Here is a 20635-nt window from a genome sequence, read left to right as displayed (position 1 = left end):
TTACTGTGCTGGAGCACTTGAAGAAATCCAGTTGGATTAGTGAAATGTGCACAGCAAGTTATGAACACACACATGTAATTACATCTTTCCAAACCCCTAGTCCTTGAATTTTTTTATTTCTCCCCCACTTCAGAGGGGATTCTGTGTGGTGTTCGTTCCGTATGCAAGGGATGTTTGCTACACCAGAATTATTTTTGTTTGCTGCTAAGGTGGCAACAGATCAGGAGCAATCAGATGGGAGGTCTCCATCTGGGGGAGCAGATTGAGCTCGTGTGTCCCTTGAGAGCATCTGCCAGGCAAGCTCTGCTGCCTCCACTGCACCGAGCAGGAGCTCTTTTCCTTCCCAGCATGCTGAGTTCACACCCTGGGGAAGGCTGGGGAGCTGGCGAGGAGGGAGAGCTCACAGTTTGCTTTATCAGGCCACATCATTGCTGTGTTAGCCACAGTGATGGACAGGATCCATTTTGCACAGAGCAGAGCATGTCAGCCCAAAAGCATGATTTGTTGGGTCAGCTGAGGTGCCCTAACTCTGAGCTGGCACCAAAAGCATCAATCCCACAGAAGCCTCTTTTAACCCATCCCTCCTTGTGGCAGATCCAACAGTTATGTGGTCACAGGGAAATTTTCTCTCAGAAGGGAATAAAAAATTTGGCTTCTAAAAGGTTACAGCACTTCCTTTGACTATATAATTTTGATTTTTTTAAGTGGCGAGAGAATGTCTCATCATATAAATGACAGAGCCCTGGGAAATTTAAAACCGTGAATTTCATTTTGTCTGGCTGATTTGGTAGATAAGATATCTATTTTTTCCATTAGTTGAACTGATTTTATGTGTAGCTTTTCAGCCACAGATTCAGCATGAGGAGAGTGGCAAGAGCATGAGGCTGGAGTCTGTGGCTTTAGGGACAGAAAGGGAATGGCTGCTGCTTTCAAAGCCATTAAATCCTAAAGCCAACAGAAAGACATCAAATGCAAAATAAACCAAACTGGCATATATATTTTATGGAAAAGAAGAAAGTCTGTGTAAGAAGAAAGTCTGTGTCAAAATTCAAAATATGCAAGAGATGACAGAGCCTTTAGTGTGGCTTAGCTTTGTGTTAAACTGGATATCATCCTAGAGGTGATCCCAAGGACCTCTGTCAGCTTCTGTGGTGGTGTGTGGAGATGAATATCCTTTTGTCCAGCAACTTGTGGAATATTGCCTGTAAATTTTGCAGTAGAAAATACCCTTTTATTGAAGTCAAAATTCTTCATAGTATAGCACTGAGTTTTGTCAAAATTTTCAGTCAGAAGGGAATAAAATATTTGGCTTATAAAAGGTCACAGCACTTCCTTTGACTGTATCATGATTTTTGATCATGAGTGGCGAGAAAATGTCTCATCATATAAATGACAGAGCCCTGGAAAATTTAAAACAGTGGAGTGCAAATAATTCCCTTTGATCTCATTGAGACAAATTAACTGACAAGAAAAGAGTTTTGAGGGAAGGCATTTCATCCTGGGCAGTCTCAGCTCTTTGCTCTGATTCGGGATGAAAGATTCTTCAAAAGTCAATTTGCTGGAATTGAAATTGTGAGTTTTCATACACAGTGCTGTGAAATTGTTTGTGGCAGTGGATATCTGGAGGTGTGCCACTTGTGCCAGATCAGGTTATTTACATTTTTATTACCTAGTTGTGTCAGAGCTCTGTGACAGCATGAGCTACAAAGGTCATCCTTGTAGACTACTTACTAATTTTATTTACACAGTGATGTGAAGTTAGACATGTAAATCTATCATACAATCTGGAACAGCAGAGAACAAACTCAGTTGGTCTAAACTAGGTTATGGAAATAGGCCACTTTATCTTTAGAAATCCTGATGGCAAGTTATGTGGACCTGGTCTGAATGAAGGGGTAGTTAATCTATTTTTTAATGTAATTTTTATTCCTGATTAAAAATTCTGTCCCAGGAGCTGTGTGCTTTCTTAGCTTTCATAGTTGGTCTTTCTTAAGGACCTTTTGTAACCTACAAAATTTATCTCTGGGTTGTAATGTCGAGTTGGCACTGTTTTGTCAGCAGAGGATGTGCTCAGGTCAAGCACTCTTTGGTGAGCTCATGTCCTGCTGCTGGAGAGAAAATAGCTGCAGAATAAGGACACAGATGAGGGAAAGAGTTTGCAATCTGAATAATGTACCCTCTGACAAAGGCTGGAAGAACTTCTCAAGCTAGTGCACGTACTAAGAATCTATTTTGCATTATGTAAGTGTTGAAAATCCTCACCTAAACCATTGTGCTCTGGGAATTGGAACTTTCTGGTGAAGTTAAAAACTTGCAGACATGTAGATCTCTGACCAGAACACACCCAGTGTTGGTTTTGTCCTCTTGTTTCACCTGAAGTGAATTCCATGGGTTTGGTCAGCACCTCTCCCAGCCTTGCACAGGTCCTGGCTGTGGTGGATTCACTCCAGAAAGCAAAGCATTTTGCTACTTCTGCTATTCTGCGCTGCCCAAGGAACCAGAGAAGCGATCTCATTTCATCACTTTGGAACTGACAGTGGTATTTTAGAGAAATGATTTTCTCCAAGATGGCTATTTCAGAGCATCCTGCTGTCGGACGCCATCTGTTTGGTGAGCGTCATCCTTGGTGACTTGTGCAGTGTGGGAACCAAATGTCACACACTGTCACAGCGTTTTCCAGCATGCTCTAATTTTGCCTGAACACGAGTCCTGTTTATTCTCCTTGCTCAAGTAGTGTACAGGAGATTTTTAGGGTTTTTTGTCACACCAGGATTGCAGGCTAGTGGAACCCATAGTCTGGCTACAACCAAGTTTCTCTAGAACAAGAATTTGCAGAGAATCAAGGCACACATTTAGTGAAATGAGGCTGCCAAGACAAAGTTAGATGTTAGCCTGTTGATCACTCCTAACTGTCAGTGTGCTAGGTAGATTCTTTTTTAAGAGCATTCTCAGATAAATGTGTTGTTCTTTCATGTATAAAGTCTGGTCTCTCCTGGCTCCATAATTTTTTTTAATGTATTCACAGGGTGTTGACCCAACCATTCCAAAGAAAACATTTTCCCTTGTCCAATTTATCCCATCATCCTAAAACTATGGTCAGGATGTTGCTTTTCACTCCTGTGCCCAGCTTTCAATTTTTTTTAGTTTCTCCAGTTGAAAGTTCATTAGTTGTGTTTTTTGTTTTATCTCTCTTGATTTTCTGTTTCTTTAAAATTCTGTGTTCACCTCGTGCTTATGAAATCTCAAGTCCCAGTTAAACTTTGCAGCATGCTGGAAGAACATCAGCAAAGTTTTATTGAACTGTGATCAAAAATACTTTGGTATCGATTGGTGGTGCATCACTGTATTGTCAGCATTCTTTAAACTGGGATGGTCAGCCAGGATTATCTGGTTAATTCTGTTATCTGCTATGGCTTTGTGTTGTAGAAAACCAAAGCAACACCTGATGGTGTGGTGGTGGATTTTTGTTGTTGTTGGTTTTTGGTTTTTTGTTTTTTTTTTTTTTTTTGCTTTGTTTTGTTTTGTGTTTGCTTTTTTTCCCGTTTTTTGGTTGTTTTTTTTTTTAATTTTAATTTTCTGAATTGATGTTGAAAATAATTTCTTTTTTCCCCCCTCTATACTCACATGGCTGAATTTCACCAAACAGATCAACAACTATCTATTTTTTTTTTTTTTTCAGGAAAATGCTGTGAATGGAGAGCATCTGTGGCTAGAGACAAATGTTTCTGGGGACCTCTGCTACCTGGGGGAGGAAAGCTGCCAAGTCAAATTCTCAGTGAGTTATTTTGGGATTTCTTTTTCCCTTTCTGAGGTAACAAGCCTGGCTTCAGACTGATGCAGTGTTCAGTTGCTTGAGAGTTTGAATTGTTTGCCCATGTTTTAGAATGAGAGCAAAAAGGGCAAAAAACTGCTGGTAAAGACTTTATTGCTGCAGGAAAAAAGTCCAAACCAGTTTTGATTGACCCAGATTATTTACACAGTGAGAATGTATGCAATCAACAGCTTTACTAACATGGTAAAGGAAAAAAGGGAAGAATACTGAGATGTTTTGGGAATGTTAAAAGACACTAGTCTATTTTACATAAAAATATACTCAAATATTTCACTTGTTGCATCCTCTGAGAGGAGGGTCTGATCCCATTCCTAAAATTTGAATCACTGCAAGGATTTGAACTGAATTTTCCAAACTCTTGAATTCCCTCACCAGCAATGAGTGCACTCATATTTAAGTGCTTACCTTCTCAGACTATTTGGGAATATTCAAGGTTAACTTTCTCCTGTTGAAGCTTTTCTGCTGTGTATGGAAAAGTTCCATTGGACTGATCTCAGATCCATAAAATCTTTGACTTCTACTCTCCCAGCCTCCTTCAGGAGCTCTTTTTGCTGAATTTATCAGTTAAATTTCTTTAGCTAAAGAGAAGAAAAAACCCAACTCCCTCTTACAGAGGCTTTGTGGACCTTTGGTCTGACCCAGAGTGATGATGGTTCTTGTGCTCTCAGTAGAAGTTTGCGTTTCTAAAACTGAGCAAATTCTTCCTCATGGTTTAAGCAGCATGGAAATTCAGTGATATGTTGCAAATGATTTTCACAGAGATAAAAAAACATACTTGAAATTGTGAAGCCACAAAAGCTTAGTCTGCTATACAATGCAAGCTGTATATGTGGAAACTTAGTCTGCTACACAATGCCATGATTCTTCAGGTGAAACATTAAAATATCACTCCGTGTACTTCTGAACCATGCACAGTTAGGGTGTATCTGGATAATTATGAGAATTAATAGCATTATTGTAATTAGTCCACAATGTGAGCTGAAGCTGTGCTCCCTGTTTCTTCAAGAGCTTATTTAAAATATGTTGCGAGTTATAAAGAATTAATTTATTAGGGATTTAAATGGACATGAATAAATGGAATGTAAAAATCTGAAGCTAAGAAATTTCAATTTACTGTGTATTTTTAAATCTTCTGTCCCTCAAGCACAAGTCTGTAAGTTAAATTTCTATGAAAATTAATTCCATCTGGTTAATTAAATTCAGTTTATGGAAGTAAAATAAGTAAATATATTCTCTCTTCTGGATGTATTCTCTTGCTTTTGATAAGCCTTGGCCCAGGGGATTCAATGGAAATTATTCAAAAGCCCTACTGAAATTAATAAAACTAACCAGCATAATTGAGAATTTTGTCTCTGCTGTAACATTTCGTAAGCATTTAACAGCATTTTCTGAGAATTTTATCATTTTCTGCTAAAATTACCCAAGTACCCAAGTATTTTTCTGCAAGACAATGGTCAGACCCATCAAATTAAATATATGATAGGCAGGAGATGACCTCTTGAGAGCTGATCTGAATTCTCTGATTTTCATGTGCAATTTTTCTCCTCTTTGCACTGGCTTGGCTCATCCTCTTCATTGGCTGCTCACTTGTAGAGTGATGCTCTGCAGTGCTAACAAGCTGATCTGCCACCTAAAATGAAGCATTTATAGCTGTAAACGCTATATTTTATATTTCCTGCATTACCTCCAGTGATTATCTCCACCTCACAAGCTGGAGTGCTGTCGCTCTCCTTTTCCCAAAGTCCAGTTTTTAGCTGGAAGAGCTTCAGACCTTTTCCATTCATTCATTTATTCGTTTTGTACACAGTACAGAGCGCCGAAAGAGTGAAAAAAATAAAATATGTCACATAGGGAGCAAAACATCTCCTGTTTCCCATCTGACTTTGTTTTCCTGCTGGGAATAGCTCCCCTCCATGCCCACCTGTGTCCCTTTGCTCTTGCAGAAGTCTGCCCTGCGGAGGAAATGTGCTGCCTGCAAGATTGTGGTGCACAACGCCTGCATGGAGCAGCTAGAGAAGGTGAGACATTGCCATCTTCTGGAGCCTGGCGTGGCCAACACGAGTTTAATTCTTCTTTCAGGGAGTCTGGAAAGCACTATGTGCCAAATTAAATTATCACAGCTGTCTTAGCAATGTAATCGTTAACAAAAATTGACTTTAAATGCCACTTTTTTCTTTTTTAACCTGTATTTTGTCAAACCCCGTGAACCATAAAAAAACCCCAAATCAACAAAATTTAAAGCGAAACGAAGAGCAAAAACCACATAATGATTTCATGATTTTAATTTTAGAAAAGGAATTCCCTCTGCTTCTAGATTAAAAATTGGAGCTAGGAAATGGAGTATCCTGTCCTACACAAAATTGGGCTTTTGAAATTTCCCACTTAAAGTCAGCATAAATCATTGTATGACAGCTACACTTATTATGAGCAATGCAGCACAAGATGCTAATGTGAACCTTTTCCCCTGAATTTACTAGAAAATACTGTTTTCTCCTCAGAACTTCAGAAATCAAATTTTTGTCTGTAAAATGGAAAACATCAAACCTTTCCTTTTAATACCACTATTTCTGTGAGCATGTCTCCTGCTTCTCATTTCCTTCAAGTACCCCTGATCACCCCCAAGCACCTGCAGAATATCTATCACTGACTTCAGTCTTCCCCTCTGTGGTTTTTCTGCATTATTCCTAACTGGAAGTGTGTTAGGGAAATCTCTCTCCACCCTTTTCATCCCTGCTGGGATCTGTGCAAAGAAATGTGTGGGAATTTCCCCATCGCTTCCATTAGAGCTTCATTTTCACTCCTATGTGTTTAGCAACGTTGCTCTTCATAAAAGAAGCTGATGCAAAAAAAAAAAATCAAAATTACAGCAGCAACCCATTGGAAAGGGTTTTTTTCCTTTCCAAGTATTTGGGACTCATGTTGACAACTCCCACAGTGATTGCCATAATACCAAGTTGGAGAGGTACCATTTCCACCCCCGGCGCTGTTACCCGCAGCGAAATTACCGTTAGCGAATTGCTTTCAGCACAAACCGTTACCAGTGAATTTTTCATGACTTCCTCCATCACCAGCAGCGCTGACTTCCCACAGCCCAGCGAGTTGGTGGCACTGCCAGCCAGGGGAAATGAGCACTTAGAGAAAACCCAGCTTGTCTGTGCCACTCTGGAGACCACGGAATCTGCATTCTGGCAGAGGGTTGGTGTGGAGTCTGTAAGGTTTAAAAGTGGTACAGAAATCTTCTGCTTTGCCCTCGCTGGGAAGGTGCACATTTTAAGCAAAATAAATATAATTTGGGTTTTTCCAGCCTGCCCTGACTGAACAGTGGAACAACAAAATTGCAATTCCAGGTGAAGAGCAGTGGAAGAAGACTAATATTACAAAGCCTTTCATTTCTTTATAAGTACTAGGTATTTTGTTTGCTTCCTTTTTTGTGCGCTTTTGTCTGAATTTTTTATTTCAATTTTTCTCCCTAAAGCTATTATTTTGAAAGCCATTATTAAATGAGGGAAGAACTTATTTATTTGGAGAGGCTTGTATTTAAATTTGGAGCAACTTGGTCTTTCTACCGTCCTAACAGAAGCATAGCTGAGCAGTATCTTTAAATGTTTAAATCTTTGAAGGATAGTCAACTCAAAATTGAATTTATTTCATTTAGTACATCCTTACTTCACATATCATTTGGTCTTTTTCCAGGCCTCTCTCTTCTTCAGCATATCTTTAATTTTTCCACATCCCTCTATTTTTATTTCTATAGATTTTTTTTCTCAAAAAAATTTCTCCCCTTTTTAAGCAAAGACCACATTTTTTGTATTAAATAATTTTTTCTCTTCACCCTCCTAAAAATGTTTTCCATTCATGGAAGCTCCTGTTGTCCTCTGTCTTTCCCATCTGAAATCGCAACACCACTGCATGAGGCAGTGCAATGCTCCCCAGGAATTTTGTGGCTGGGGAGGTAGATGAAAATATCCTTATCTAAGGAAAGGGTAGAAATTTATGGTAATGTGAGTGGTTCTTTATGTAAATGGAAATTTCTCTATAGAATATTTTTGTGAAGACATAAAGATCTTCCAGAGTGAGATTTCCACACCTACTAACTTTTGACACCTGAGATCTGTGTTTGTTTGCAAATAACCTTCAGAAAAACAAAACAAATGAAACAGTTTTCTTCTAGAGGGAGGAGGCAGTTTAAATATTTGAACTGAGTAGGCAGCAATAGCTTTAGTGAAGATGGGACTTTGTAGAGCTCTAGCAAGGAGAATGAATATGGCATACAAAAAGTGATTTTTCTGACATCCAGGTAAGTTACTTTTCCTTCACCTAGGGAAACTAATATTTTAATAGATCATAAATATTTTGCGAGTCTAGCCAAGATCAAAATACTGGAATAAATTGTCTTTCAGCTCACTTTAAGTTCTAACAGTTTCATTTCTACGCCAGATTAATTTCCGCTGCAAACCGACTTTCCGAGAAGGAGGATCCAGATCTCCAAGAGAAGTAAGTCATGGACAAATTTTGGAGATTACTTTTCATTTGACACATGTGTTGATCCCCCTGGTGTGGAGCTGCAGAAGTGCTTTTAGATTGAGAGGAGCCTTACACAGAGAATTGGCTCCCAGTGGAACATGTTCATCTCTCCAGAATAAATGTAAAATGAATTCTAGCTGAAGCTCTCTATTACTTACACTGACAGAAGCCATTTCGCCTTCTTGTTGTCTTTTGCCCATTCATTCAGTTATTGTGTCTTTTTCCTTTTTTTGGGTAGCTTTTTTTTTTCTTCTGGCCTTTGAGCTAGTATTGTTTTTTAAGTCTGTTTCCCATCTCCTTTCACTTGTTCTTCCCTCACCTTTTATTTTCCCTCTAGAAGTACTTAAAACATAAAATCAAACATTTAAAAACCTGAATACTGAGGGAGTAGTTCTGGCTTCATTTCAGCGTGGATAAAGAAAGCACCACCTTGTCCTTATTCCTCCTACAGCTTTGGTAGTTTTTGAGGTTTCCTGCAGTACTTGCTGCACATTTTGCTCCATGAATTACTTCGTGGACTGAAGGGACTTTTTCTTTTCTTTGTAAACCAATTTCACACAGCTGGAGCACAGAGAGCAAGGTGCCAGTGTTTCCTATAACTTTATATCTTGACTATATATATTTTTGTCCTTGTTCTGCAGAACTTTGTCCGGCATCACTGGGTGCACCGGAGGAGGCAGGAGGGGAAATGCAAACAGTGTGGAAAGGTAGGATTTCCACCACAAGCACAACTCAGGGCATTTAGGAATTCAGGGTAGCCAGCAGGTCCTTCTAGTCACTGCATTTTTTTTCTTGTCACAAACGCTTGGCCTCTTTTAATGGCTAATGACAAGCTTGGGATGTTGAGCAGAATAATCCTGATTCCCAGGTGGGAGGAGAAAGCAGGAATGAGCACAACGTTTGTCCTGGGAGGCTGTGCAGTGCTGGCTCTGAAAATGAGGAGGAGGAAAGCTGTGACTCCTTGAGCCTTTTTAATTGCCAAGCTAACCCTGTACTAATATGATGTTCTTGCAGTGCTGTCCTCTGTGCCAAAAATGAGATGGCCTGGTTTTTAGGCTCCTAGAAAAGCTGTTGCTCTCTTTCTGTCCCAAAATTTGTGTGACTGCTTTGTGTTTCCTCTGCCTCATGGATTGTAAAAGTTTATTTCTAAAAAGCTATAAAAAGGGGGAAGCAATACTTTAGCTACTGAAGATAATTCTTCTGAAATATTATGAAGCCCTGAAATATATTGAGAGCTATTTAAAAATTAAATTAACACAGGGATTTAATTTCCGTTCTCTAGCACTACATTATACTTTTGCCTCCCTCTTTACAACCAATAAGAAATTCTGTGTCTCATCTCCGTGGCACAGCAGTTCAGTCAGAGGAAAATGAGATTTTTATCTGGATTCTTATGCAGATTGTCAGCTGCAATAGGACATGCAAGAAAAATGTGATGTCCTTTTATAGCAAGTTGCATGGGGTCAGTGCAGCAAGGCAGTTTGCATACAGCATTCTCAGGGTATGACTTTGCCATCCTTCTCTGGATCCTTGGCCTGGATCTCCCCTACAGGCATTTGGAGTTGGTTTTGCAATGGGAGTACTTACATTCATATAAGTACTTATATATCATAGCAAAACCTCTGCTGGGTATGTTCATGTGAGCAGCTTTGGTTGATGTAAGTCTTCAAGTCCAACCATCAGAGAATATGGAGAAGTTCAGAGAAAATCTCATTTTTCCCCTTAAATAAGAAATTTTCAGTTAAGACTAACATGAGTGTATTGTAGTAGAGTTTTTCTTTGGCAGGAAACAAAGAATTAGAGAAAATTATAACCAAAAAATCATTTATATTTATTGGCCAAGCAGTCTCCTATTTAAATTTTTAGTTAATTCTCCTTCTTGGTGTGCTTGACCTTGTCATTTCACTGAGCACTAATAACCCCATTTTTCCTGCAGGATAAGAAGGACCTTAATAACAAAGGCAGTGAAGCAATGTCCTGGTAGATGTTGTTAAATCAGTTTGTAATGTTTTTGCATTGGGTCTTGGGCATTGTCCAGCATGTGGGAGATTTAGGTATTAGTCAGCTTGTTGAAAAGTGGCCCAGGAATTCATCACTTGGTAGAGATTGAATCAGAAAACTCTGGATGGTGGTGGGCTGCTTGCAGAGGCAGAGAGAGGTTTGCTGGAAGCCCATGAATAAAGGATCCAGCCAAGTGCAAATCTGAAATCTAAGTGGTGAAGGTGACAAATAGTTCAATGGAATTCTCGACTTACCATCTCTCCAGCCATCAGCCCAAATAAATTTTTTCTCTGACTAAAATAAGCTTTAACTCAACACAAAATTTCAGGCTGTGTCTTATTTGTTGCCTTTGTTAGATGTGAGAAGGATATATATGACCCAATTGTCTTTTTCAGCCTTAGAATTTACAGGAAAGTGGTATTGCATTCTGTAGAATGAATCTCTTTTCTAGGAGAATAAAATCCATTTTCTGGTCAGGGTAGGCTTTCTTATCTGTAAAAATATAAAGAAATATTTTATTTTAATTGTGTGATCTGAATCAGAGTATATTGGGGTTTTTTTGGAACTTACTGGAAAAGATTTTAATCTGAGTCAATTCAATAAAACTATAAACTTAATTACTTCATTTTGCTGTCAGAACATTCCCAGAGAGATATTGCAGTTAATTTTGTTCTGTAGTAAAATAAATTCTACTCTGTAGTAAAAAAAAAAAGGAAAATTCAAATTCTTGTTTATATTTAGAACAAACAAGGCTGCAATGACAGAACTCTGTTCAACAGAAAATCTGAAACTTTCATGTCTGTAGAAAATCATTAAAAATTAAAATAAACATTCCTTCTCTATTTTGTCTTCCATTGTTTTTACAAAAAAAAAAAATACAAGGAAAAGCATAAAATTTTGCAGAAATCCTATTGCAGAAGAACCTTCTCTGTTACCTCCTATAATTGTTTTATTCCCCAAAAATCTGCTTGCCTAGCACAGCCACCTGGCAAGAGTTATATGTATATATCTTATAGTCAAGAGGAATTTAATCCTTTTTTTCCTCCCTGGTTCTTCTAGGGCTTTCAGCAGAAATTCTCCTTCCATAGCAAAGAGATTGTGGCCATCAGTTGTTCCTGGTGCAAGCTGGCGGTAAGTGGATAATACTTTGGGAGACTGATTTGGGTTTAATTGGGAGTGATTGTAGGATTTTTTTATTTATTTTGTTTTGTTGGTTTGGTGCTTTTGTTTGGCTTGGTTTGTTTGTGTTGGTGAGGGTTTTTTTGGTGGTTTTTTATGGTGTTTTTTAGTTAGTTAGTTAGGGTTTTTTTTTTTTTTGTTTTTTTTTTAAGAGGCATGGCTTAGGAAGACCATCTTTGTTCACACATTTCTAAAACTTGCTGGTTTGAAGGACTCAGCTGGTGGAGCTGGGAAAATCCCCCCAGTTTTTGCACCATCACCCTCTACCTCTCCTCCACACTTCCCCCTTGCCTTTCTCACCCTCATCCTTGCCTCTCCTCCTCCCATCTCTTCCAGTTCCACAACAAAGTCACCTGCTTCATGCTGCATCACATCGAGGAGCCGTGCTCCCTGGGGGCCCATGCTGCTGTCATTGTGCCTCCCACCTGGATCATTAAGGTGAAGAAACCTCAGGTAACTGCATGCTGTCTGTTTCTGGAGCTGCCTGGCTGTGCAGGGCCAGCCTGCCTTCTCTGCTTGGTCCTCCCTCCCCAAGGCATGCTTGTTCAACCCCTGAAACCAGCATACATCCGTGGTGGTGATCAACCTTGGATCCTCCCGGCCCTCCATCCAGTGAATTGCCCAGTTTGGGATGATTAGCAACCAAAATGAGTTGTTCTGAGCTAATTCAGCTCAGAGTTGTCCCTGTAACTGTGAGTTCAGCAAGCATACTGTGAGAAATCCCCCCGTGTGGCAGGCAGTGAAGTGTGTTTCATTAAATAGAGCTGAGCAAATAGAGGGAAAAACTGTTCAGAAAACTCCAGCTGAACTGCAGTAAGCATTGGCTGTGGCTGGGCTGGCATCCCCCAGAATTTGCCTTTAATGGACATATAAATAATAATTTATTTACCCCTGTTCTGCACGCTCACCAGTAAGCCCACATGCTCAGTTAGTTGCACATAACAGGCATTGGAGTTCAAAGCTTTTGTGAGGGATGTGGTAGGTCTTGGAGAGGGTAATTCACTGCTGAACACAACAGGAAAGATAATCCAGAAAGCAGAAAAGATGTTCTCCAAAAGAGAGCTGGCCAAAAATTAAAAAGGGGGTTCACATCATGCAAGAAGTATTTTTTCTGTGAAAGTCTGTTTTCAAGCCAAGTTGAGCTGAAAGAGACAAACACTGAACGTATCAGGGAGTTGGAAATGCTGGTTCAATTTTTATTTCAGAATAATAATCTTAATTTCAGTCCATCCTTGGGAAGTGAGCTGGGCTTTTTCTTCCTCCTGGCTGTCCAGAAGAAGCCAAGAGCTTCAGGCTATAAACAACACACTAAGACAAAACTAGATCACAAAACCAGAAAAAGATCTAAATTGTAACACTGAATTTAGTCCCAGTTTAGGGATATGACCAGCAGATTTGGGCAAGAGCAGAATTTTTAGTGAGCTGGTGGTTAAAGATGAGGAGCAGAAGGAAAGGGAAATATATGTATCAAATAATCAAAAAGTTGACCAAACACACCTCGATTTCTCCTTCAGAGAGAGCATGAGGTTCCTAGCCACCTCCACTCTGAGAAAAAAGGGTTTTATTGCCATTTCTCGATTTTCCCCACACTCTTCTTTCTCTCTTTTTTTTACTCAGTCTCCAACAGAGAAATCTTTTTTTCTCTTGTTGAGGAATGTTTGAATCCTTGGCAGGGACTTAATATCCTTGGCTAATTTTCAGCAACTGTGTGCTATTTGACAGATGTCTCCATGCCATGTGTCCGTGTCTGAGCTTGCTAAAAGGAGCTTTTCTTCAATCCTTTTCATTTTTATTTTATTTAGTTTTTAGCAAAAAAGAAAAAAAAAAACCAACCCAAAAACCCTGACATGTGTAATTTTCTTTTGATTGGGCTTATAATATTTGCAGAGAATTTGCTTTCTTGTCCATTTTTTTTTTCAGAAAAGTTCAAATTAAGAAATAATTCTGATCTAGGTAATTATAATTAACGAGGAAAAAAAATCTTTTACATAGAGGCTTAAAATATTAAATTAAAAGAGAGTATCTGTTAGCTTTATGTGCCTAAGTCACGAGTGCAGAGAAAGTACTTCATTTTTCATTATTCACTTGCTATCTCATCTCAAGTCCTTGAAATTCATGGTCAGGAGCATGAAAAAGCTTATCTTGAGCTCAAGTATTAGATCAAAATTATATTTAACAAGGTCAATGGATGTATTTTCATGAAACTTCTTAGTAGCACCCATTGGAGTTGTGGGAAATGCATCCTCATTACTTTGGGAAATGGTGATGCATCTTTTGGATGTGTTTTCAGATTTTTGGCAGAAGTCTTGTTTTCTTATTTTTTGTTTTCTTAGGGAGTAATTTTCCTCTCCTGCTGTTTCTGGCCAGCTCTGCTTCTATGTATTATGACCCTCTTCACCCTATAGAAATGTTTGGTAAACACTATGAAATATTTACTGCATTCAATCCAGAGAATACAAACACAATATTTACAAATTTTGTGAATTCACATTGAAAAAAAAAAAAAAAGAATGTGTAACTAGCAATCTGTTTTTCACATATTCTACAGTCAGAATAAATTTGGCTAGAAGCTTTTTGGTTATAAAATATTTCCTCAGCTCTAATTAACTACTTACATTGGTCACAGACAACTCCTGAACTGAATTCCCTGCTCATATAAAATTGATTTTAGTGGTGCCTGCATCCTGTTTGTTTGTGGTTCCTTTCAAGTAAATAAGATGGCTTTTTGTAGCCAAACCTTGCCCTGTTTAACAATTTTTATTTTCTGATTGCCACGAAAAATGGTTTTCCATGCTTATTTTGCACAACGTGGGTCACCACCTTTCAAACATTAGCTTTGCACGAAGATCACACTCTTGATCTCATTACCAACAATGCTGTGGTAGTGAAGCCTCATGGTGTAAATTGGTTAAGGACAAATTCATGCTGATAAAAAATGTTCTAAATGAGGAGCTTTTGCTTCTTGGAAGCAATTGGTTGCAAAATGAAGAATATTCAGAACGGTCCAAATGGTTTTGGAATTGGTGGTAGCCCTGTGTGTAATGAGCCACCGACGTGAATGGAAAACTCCTGATGCCTCTTCCATGTTCTCCATACTGTGAGCCACTTCTGTAACTTTTTTCTACTGGTTTCCAGTGTTTCTGTATTGCTAGCAGTGCTTTGACACCAGCTCTGTTTCCCTGGGGTCCAAAACAATTCCCTCTCCTAGGCTGTGAAGCAGGTCACCCCTGCTGAGTGGTGGGATTTTGGTGTAGGTAGCCAAAAGTGGACTTGCTATATGCTTGTGTTGTGGGAGAAAAGTAGATAATCAGGAGGATCTGGCTGATGGATTTACTGATTCAGTCTGTCTTCTCTTTGGGAAGACAAAGGCAGTAACTAAAATTCCAAGGTTTTTCTGTTCACGTTGAGTAAACATGGGGTTTTCTTCTCCTCTTCCTCCTCCTTTGAGGACTGTGAGAAAGTCCTAGTGAATACCTACATTTCTGGGTTTATTTCTTTCTTTCCTCAATTGCTGAGTGCAGCTGGCTTGTCTGATAGTGGTTTGTGAACAACCAGCAGATGGTCAAGATTGACCTCCTCAGATTCTGTTCATTGTTTAAGCAATTTGAAAGTCAGTGTGGTAAAAGCCTTTGAAAACCGAGTCTGAAAGGTTGCAGAGGAAAAGGTTGAAAGGTTTCACTGGATTTGTCTGAGGTAGTCCATGGCCTTCACACCATCCAACACCACCCAAGGACAAAAATTCTTCTCTTCATCTACCTAAGCTAACTGAGAGCTATCCTGACCATTCAATAACGCGAAAAATCTCTTTTTGAAGATGGACAAACTGACACCCACAAGGGAGAGGTTTCCTCTCTAGAGGCAAGTTAGGATTTACTTATGGTGCCCATTTAAAGGTATGCTTTGCTATCAGGTACCTTGCTAAATAACATTATATGTCTACAAAATGCTCATCACCTTGTTCTGTGAACAAGGCGTTATGTATCCATTTCTTCACTTCAGTGTGCAAAGACTGCTGATATTCTTTGGCTGTTACTCTTCTGCATGTTTGCAAAAAAACCTTGCATATGTTTAAGCAGCTTTTTTGCTGTTCATCTGCTACGGACATGTGATTGCAATTACTGTAGCAAAGCTTCAGGTTCTGTTAACACTGTAGGTTAATTTTTTTTTTTAAAGAGGTGAAATAACATTGTTAAGATGCAGCTTTTAGTGCCTTTGTAAATGTGGAAATGAAGTACAAACACTTCTTTAGGTGGTTTGATGTCACTGTTGGGCTGCTAGCGGAGTGAAGAGTCAAGAGATTTCTCGGGTGATCCAAATTTCTGAATTTATTATTTATTTTTACAACTTATATAGACTTTCACAGGTCGTTCAGATTGGGCCAATTCAAAACCTCCCCCTAGGCTGACTGGCCAGGCTTGAACTGCCTATCTTCCAAAAGACTGTTTCAATAACACAAAAACTTTATTTTTATCTATAAAACATAGGAAGAAGAAGAGAAAAGTTCCCATGGGAAAGAATCTGTGTTGCCACAATTTCTCGAAATATGGTCTAAAAGGGCAAATGCCTGAAGTTGCTCTGCAGAGCTGTCTTGTCTTTGGTATTTTCAGTAAGCAATGAGGGATTCCTATTTCCTTCTCCAGAAATGTTGAGAGCTTGGGACCTTGAGCTCTGCAGGTTTCTCTTGGTCTCGTGATAGAGGACAATGCCTTTAGCTATTTCAGTTAGATAGCTGTTAGTTTTTCTTAGGAATTTGGAAGCATTAACTTGTGTATCTGGTGTGTCACACTCCAGCCTTGAAATTCTGAGAGTGGTTGATGTGTATTTAACAAAACCTCGTAGCTATTCCTGTTGATGTTGGATAGCAAGCAGGATTAAGAATTTTACATCACTTTTTACACGTTTGATGATCTCTGCTTGTTGGCTTTCATTAGTGGTGCACTTCTGATCAAGGTCAGGACAGAAATGAATTTTCAGATGAGCTGAGTGGGTCTTGCTTTCCATCTTATAGCCAGGAAAAAAAAAAATGAACTTTCTTCTAATTCTTCATGCTACTTTTTTTCCTGGTGATGGTTAGACTAGAAGTTGAAATGCTGCAAAAATATTTGGAGTATTTCCCATAAGACAAAATTTCAATTATGGAAATGGCTAGGGTTTCCTGCAGGTATAACTTCAATTACTGAATTAAAATAAATAAAAAAATAATAAAATTCCCCTTTTTGGACTGTTCTTATCACACCAGAACACCTTTTTGCTCAGTATCACTGAGCAGCCTGTCCCCTGCCTGGAGAATAGCCTCAACATAAGTTCCATTTTAATAGGTTCTGCAAAAATACAAGCCAGTTGTATGGTTTTTTTTCCCATGTAGCTAAGTGATACTGTTATTAAAACCAACAATCACCTCACAGACTCCTTCTTTACTTAAAACCTTAAAAATTAACCACTCAGTTTGCTCCTTAGCAGATGATTACACAAGTTTCTCAGTAGGCTGGAACAGACTCTACATCACATGCCACGGTGGCCTACGTTATGTCGAGTCATAAACTTGTTGTTTTCTTTCCTTAAAAAAAAAAAAAAAAAAGAAGCAAACCAAAAAAACATGAAAAATACCTTATTTATCATGTTTTTTTATCACATCTTTATGCAGGTGGTCTCCATACCAGGAGACGAGCCTGATTGGGCAGGAGACTGGAGCCCCGAAGGGGAAACGGGCGTCTCCTACCCCTTTTGGGAGGGTTGGCAGGTACAACATGTGGTGTTATGTGAGTCTATGGGAGCATCTGATCTTTTTTCCCCCCTCACAGCGTGGGAAAGTTTCCAGCTCCAAAGCACCAGTCTGGTCTCCGTGTGTGGCTTTCTCCATAACCGGTGGTGTGGAAGTGTCAAGCATGCAGCGCATGTGGTTTAAAATCTCGAGCATGTGCCAGATACTCTTATCATTCTCCAAGTGGACATGCATGGAAGAGCTTCGTCAAGGGGCTCTGTCTGGGCCTGTCTTCTGAGTTTTGTTTTTGCTTTTCATGTATTTCTTTTTTTTTTTTTTTTTTTTGGTGTAGAACTCCTTAAAGACTTCAACGCGGCGAAAGAAGAGAACGTCCTTTAAAAGGAAAGCTAGCAAAAGAGGAAATGAAGTAGGTATTTAAGTGCTTTGGGAATCTTGCTCCTTTTGATGAAATGTCTAAACAACAGCTTTAAAAGTTTTTAGGCTTTTTCTTTTTTTTTTATTTTTCACTGAAGTTTTTAATGTATTTTTCCCCTGGGAAATGCCATGCTGTTGAATTTGTTGTTAGAAGAGAAAAAACTTGTATTAGAAGCTTTATTTTCTGAGTTGATTTTTTTTTCAAGAAACGATGCGCCAGACTCCAGAAGGACCAGCAACCTAATGAAAGAGAGTTCCCTTGGGATATAAGAGACTCAGCTCACATCCTTTTTTTTTTTTTTTTTCTTTAAGCAGAACAGGGTTGTGAAACTGGGGTTGCAAAATCCATGGTGAGTGCACTGATGCAAGGCTGTGGTCCAGCTTGAGGATGTCTTCTTCAGGGGATCTTATAGTAAAATTTCACCACAGAGAGAGAAAACAGATTATTGCTCTGTTGGTTTGATTTACCATGTGTCCTACAGAAGACCTTGATTCCAGATCCTTCCCAGTGGATTAATTATATAGACAAACAGCTTCCTGGGAGAGGTGGAGGGAGAATTTCAGACCAAAAACTGGAATGTGTGTCTGTAAGGGCCCAGGACAGTGCCCTCATTACTGGGCTCTCTGCTGTCCTGCAGGGGTAGGGAAGTGAATATTTTTCTCATCAATATGTCATGTTTGATCTGATTTGTTCAAAGGTGGGAAGGCAGCATGGCCAAGAATTTGAGAGCAAATTATCTCCAAATAAGCGCTGATATAACTTGTCTGTTTGATGGAATTAATGGAATAAGTAGCTTATCTCATTCTGTTTTCCTTTGGAAAAACTGTTTGTATTAGAAATAACACTGCATCTGACACATTCTAAGTGGTGTGTGAACAACTGGGGAGAAGAGGGCTGGAAATAACCTTGAATACAATTTTGAAAAAGTTGTGTGCTACCCTGAAATGATATTTTTCTCCTCTTATTTTATTCTGTTGTCTATTTAGCTTTTACTAAAGCTGTTTCTCACTGCTGTTTCTCAGGATAACAAAGGCCGGCCTTTTGTGATAAAGCCTATCTCCTCTCCCCTCATGAAGCCACTGCTGGTTTTTGTCAATCCAAAAAGTGGAGGGAATCAGGTGAGAGCATCAGCTGGATCTGGGTCACAAAGTTCTAGTTTAACAGCAGGGTTTCTGCAAATGAGACTGGTTCTTGGCCAGTCAGACAGAAAGGACTCTGTGCTTGAAGGAACCTGAAGATCTTCCTCAGAAGACTTTCCTTGCTGTGGAATTGCCTTTCTACTTCAGCAGATGGACAACTGGAATGGATATTTGAGCATATGAGTGGTTGTATTCCTATGTTCAGATCCTTGAAATGAACCTAAAATTACAGTTTGGAGGTTTTCAGAAGATTTCATCTTTCCACAGAAAATTTAGGTCACCAGTGAAGTCTGACTTACCTTTATCCAAAAAACTGTTTAACTTTGCTAGGAAAGGCTGTTGAAATGACTGAATGTGAAATGACATATTCATGGGATGGAGACTTTGGTGACAATCTTATTCAACTTGTTGCAGTTGGATGGCTGAGGGTGAGGTGGGAAAACAGAGGTTTCTTCTTGTTGCAGGTGGTGAGAGGCAGGAGAACAGGTTGCTGTGGGAGATGAACCTTTGGTGTGACCCCAAATGCCTGTTCTTATCAACCATTATGATCTGTGCTGTTGAAATTAGTCCACAGGGCTGCATGTGCCCCTTGTGCAGATGGGTTGTTGCTGTTTCACAGAGCAGCCATTTGCTGTGCCAATTTCTAGTTTGTCCTTTCCTTGTTTTATATTTGCTTTATAAAGCACAGAACAAACCCAAAGCAGTGCAAATACAGTGAACAACACACACTATTATTTCCAATAATCATCAGACTACACATAATTTCCCTTCCTTTGATTTTTCTCTCTTGCCAGGGCACCAAGGTTCTCCAGATGTTCATGTGGTACTTGAATCCCCGCCAGGTGTTTGACCTCTCTCAGGATGGGCCAAGAGATGCGTGAGTACTCAAAACCTCCATGGCTCTGCATCCTATTTCTTGTCTGCTCAGGGAAGCAGGAAAAAATCCAGCTTGGCTAGGCTAGGGAGGATTACATATGCAGGGTTTGGGAGCAAGGGAAGGGCTGCAGTGGTGGCTCCTGTGAGGAGAGATTGGGAGCATCTCTCCCAAGGGAGAGAGGAACCCTCCCTGAAGGGCTGATTTTTGCTGCCAAGGGTTAAGGAACCATCTTTCTGTGGTGCTGGAGATGGAGATACCACCTTTACCTAACCATCTCTTCCACAGTTTAGGCAGCACAAAAAGAGAGGAATAATGTAAAATCAAATATTTGCCTGCAGAAGAACAGCCCAAGTGTTTCCTATTCAATTCACCCAAGCTTTTTGTTTTCCTGCAGAAACACCTGCACTGCTGTTCTCTCATGATGTTTAGAAGCTTTAAATTGGAGATAAAATAAATCTGAAAAATTATACATTTTTCAGAGCTGTATAATGGGGTAAAGCAGGGTTAGGTCCTCTGGTCACTCATCTCTCTACATGTGACTGTCCCCCTTTCATTAGAAAATATTTCATTATTCCTTTCTAAAGGTGCAACTGAAGGAGTCTGACTTCAATAGGTGCTTTTTTCGGTCTCTCCTGTTGATATTTAGATCACATACCCAGAGAAAGAACTCTTATTACGTATTCTTGCCTTCTGTGGTGTTAAAATATAGTCACTAGTTGAAGAAGCTGTCACATTATACAAGACTGAGAAATGGTAGCTCGACAAGTCAGGATGAAGAACATCAAATATTGGTTTAGAACCTCAGTGTTTAAATTTGTTTGCTTTAGGGTAAGAGAGAAATGAAAGATTTTGACCTCTCTAGAGGGAATATGAAAACCTGGGAAGATGCTAAACTGATCAAACACTTGTCAGGAGGTGCTGCCTCACATGCAGGAATCAGGCCCCA

General features: G+C 39.4%; 1 protein-coding gene across 5 annotated transcripts in view; it reads left to right on the top strand.

The window, feature by feature from the left end:
* DGKI (diacylglycerol kinase iota) overlaps positions 1–20635 on the top strand; it is a 168338-nt gene that overhangs the window by 69448 nt on the left and 78255 nt on the right. For 2 of the 5 annotated variants that reach the window (XM_085049505.1, XM_085049508.1), the window contains exons 3-12: positions 3680–3775; positions 5776–5850; positions 8270–8326; positions 8998–9063; positions 11417–11488; positions 11873–11974; positions 17181–17276; positions 17590–17664; positions 18696–18791; positions 19607–19689. In XM_085049505.1, coding sequence (XP_084905631.1) covers positions 3680–3775; positions 5776–5850; positions 8270–8326; positions 8998–9063; positions 11417–11488; positions 11873–11974; positions 17181–17276; positions 17590–17664; positions 18696–18791; positions 19607–19689 — 818 coding nt within the window. Of the gene's footprint in view, positions 1–3679; positions 3776–5775; positions 5851–8269; positions 8327–8997; positions 9064–11416; positions 11489–11872; positions 11990–17180; positions 17277–17589; positions 17665–18695; positions 18792–19606; positions 19690–20635 lie in introns of all 5 variants that reach the window. The other 3 variants (XM_085049504.1, XM_085049507.1, XM_085049506.1) reach the window with 3 other exon arrangements.

This window comes from Lichenostomus cassidix, chromosome 1Ab, assembly GCF_008360975.1.
Source record: "Lichenostomus cassidix isolate B80296 chromosome 1Ab, HeHo_3.0, whole genome shotgun sequence".
Taxonomy (NCBI): Eukaryota; Metazoa; Chordata; class Aves; order Passeriformes; family Meliphagidae; genus Lichenostomus; species Lichenostomus cassidix.
This window is presented reverse-complemented; position numbering and strand designations above follow the sequence as displayed.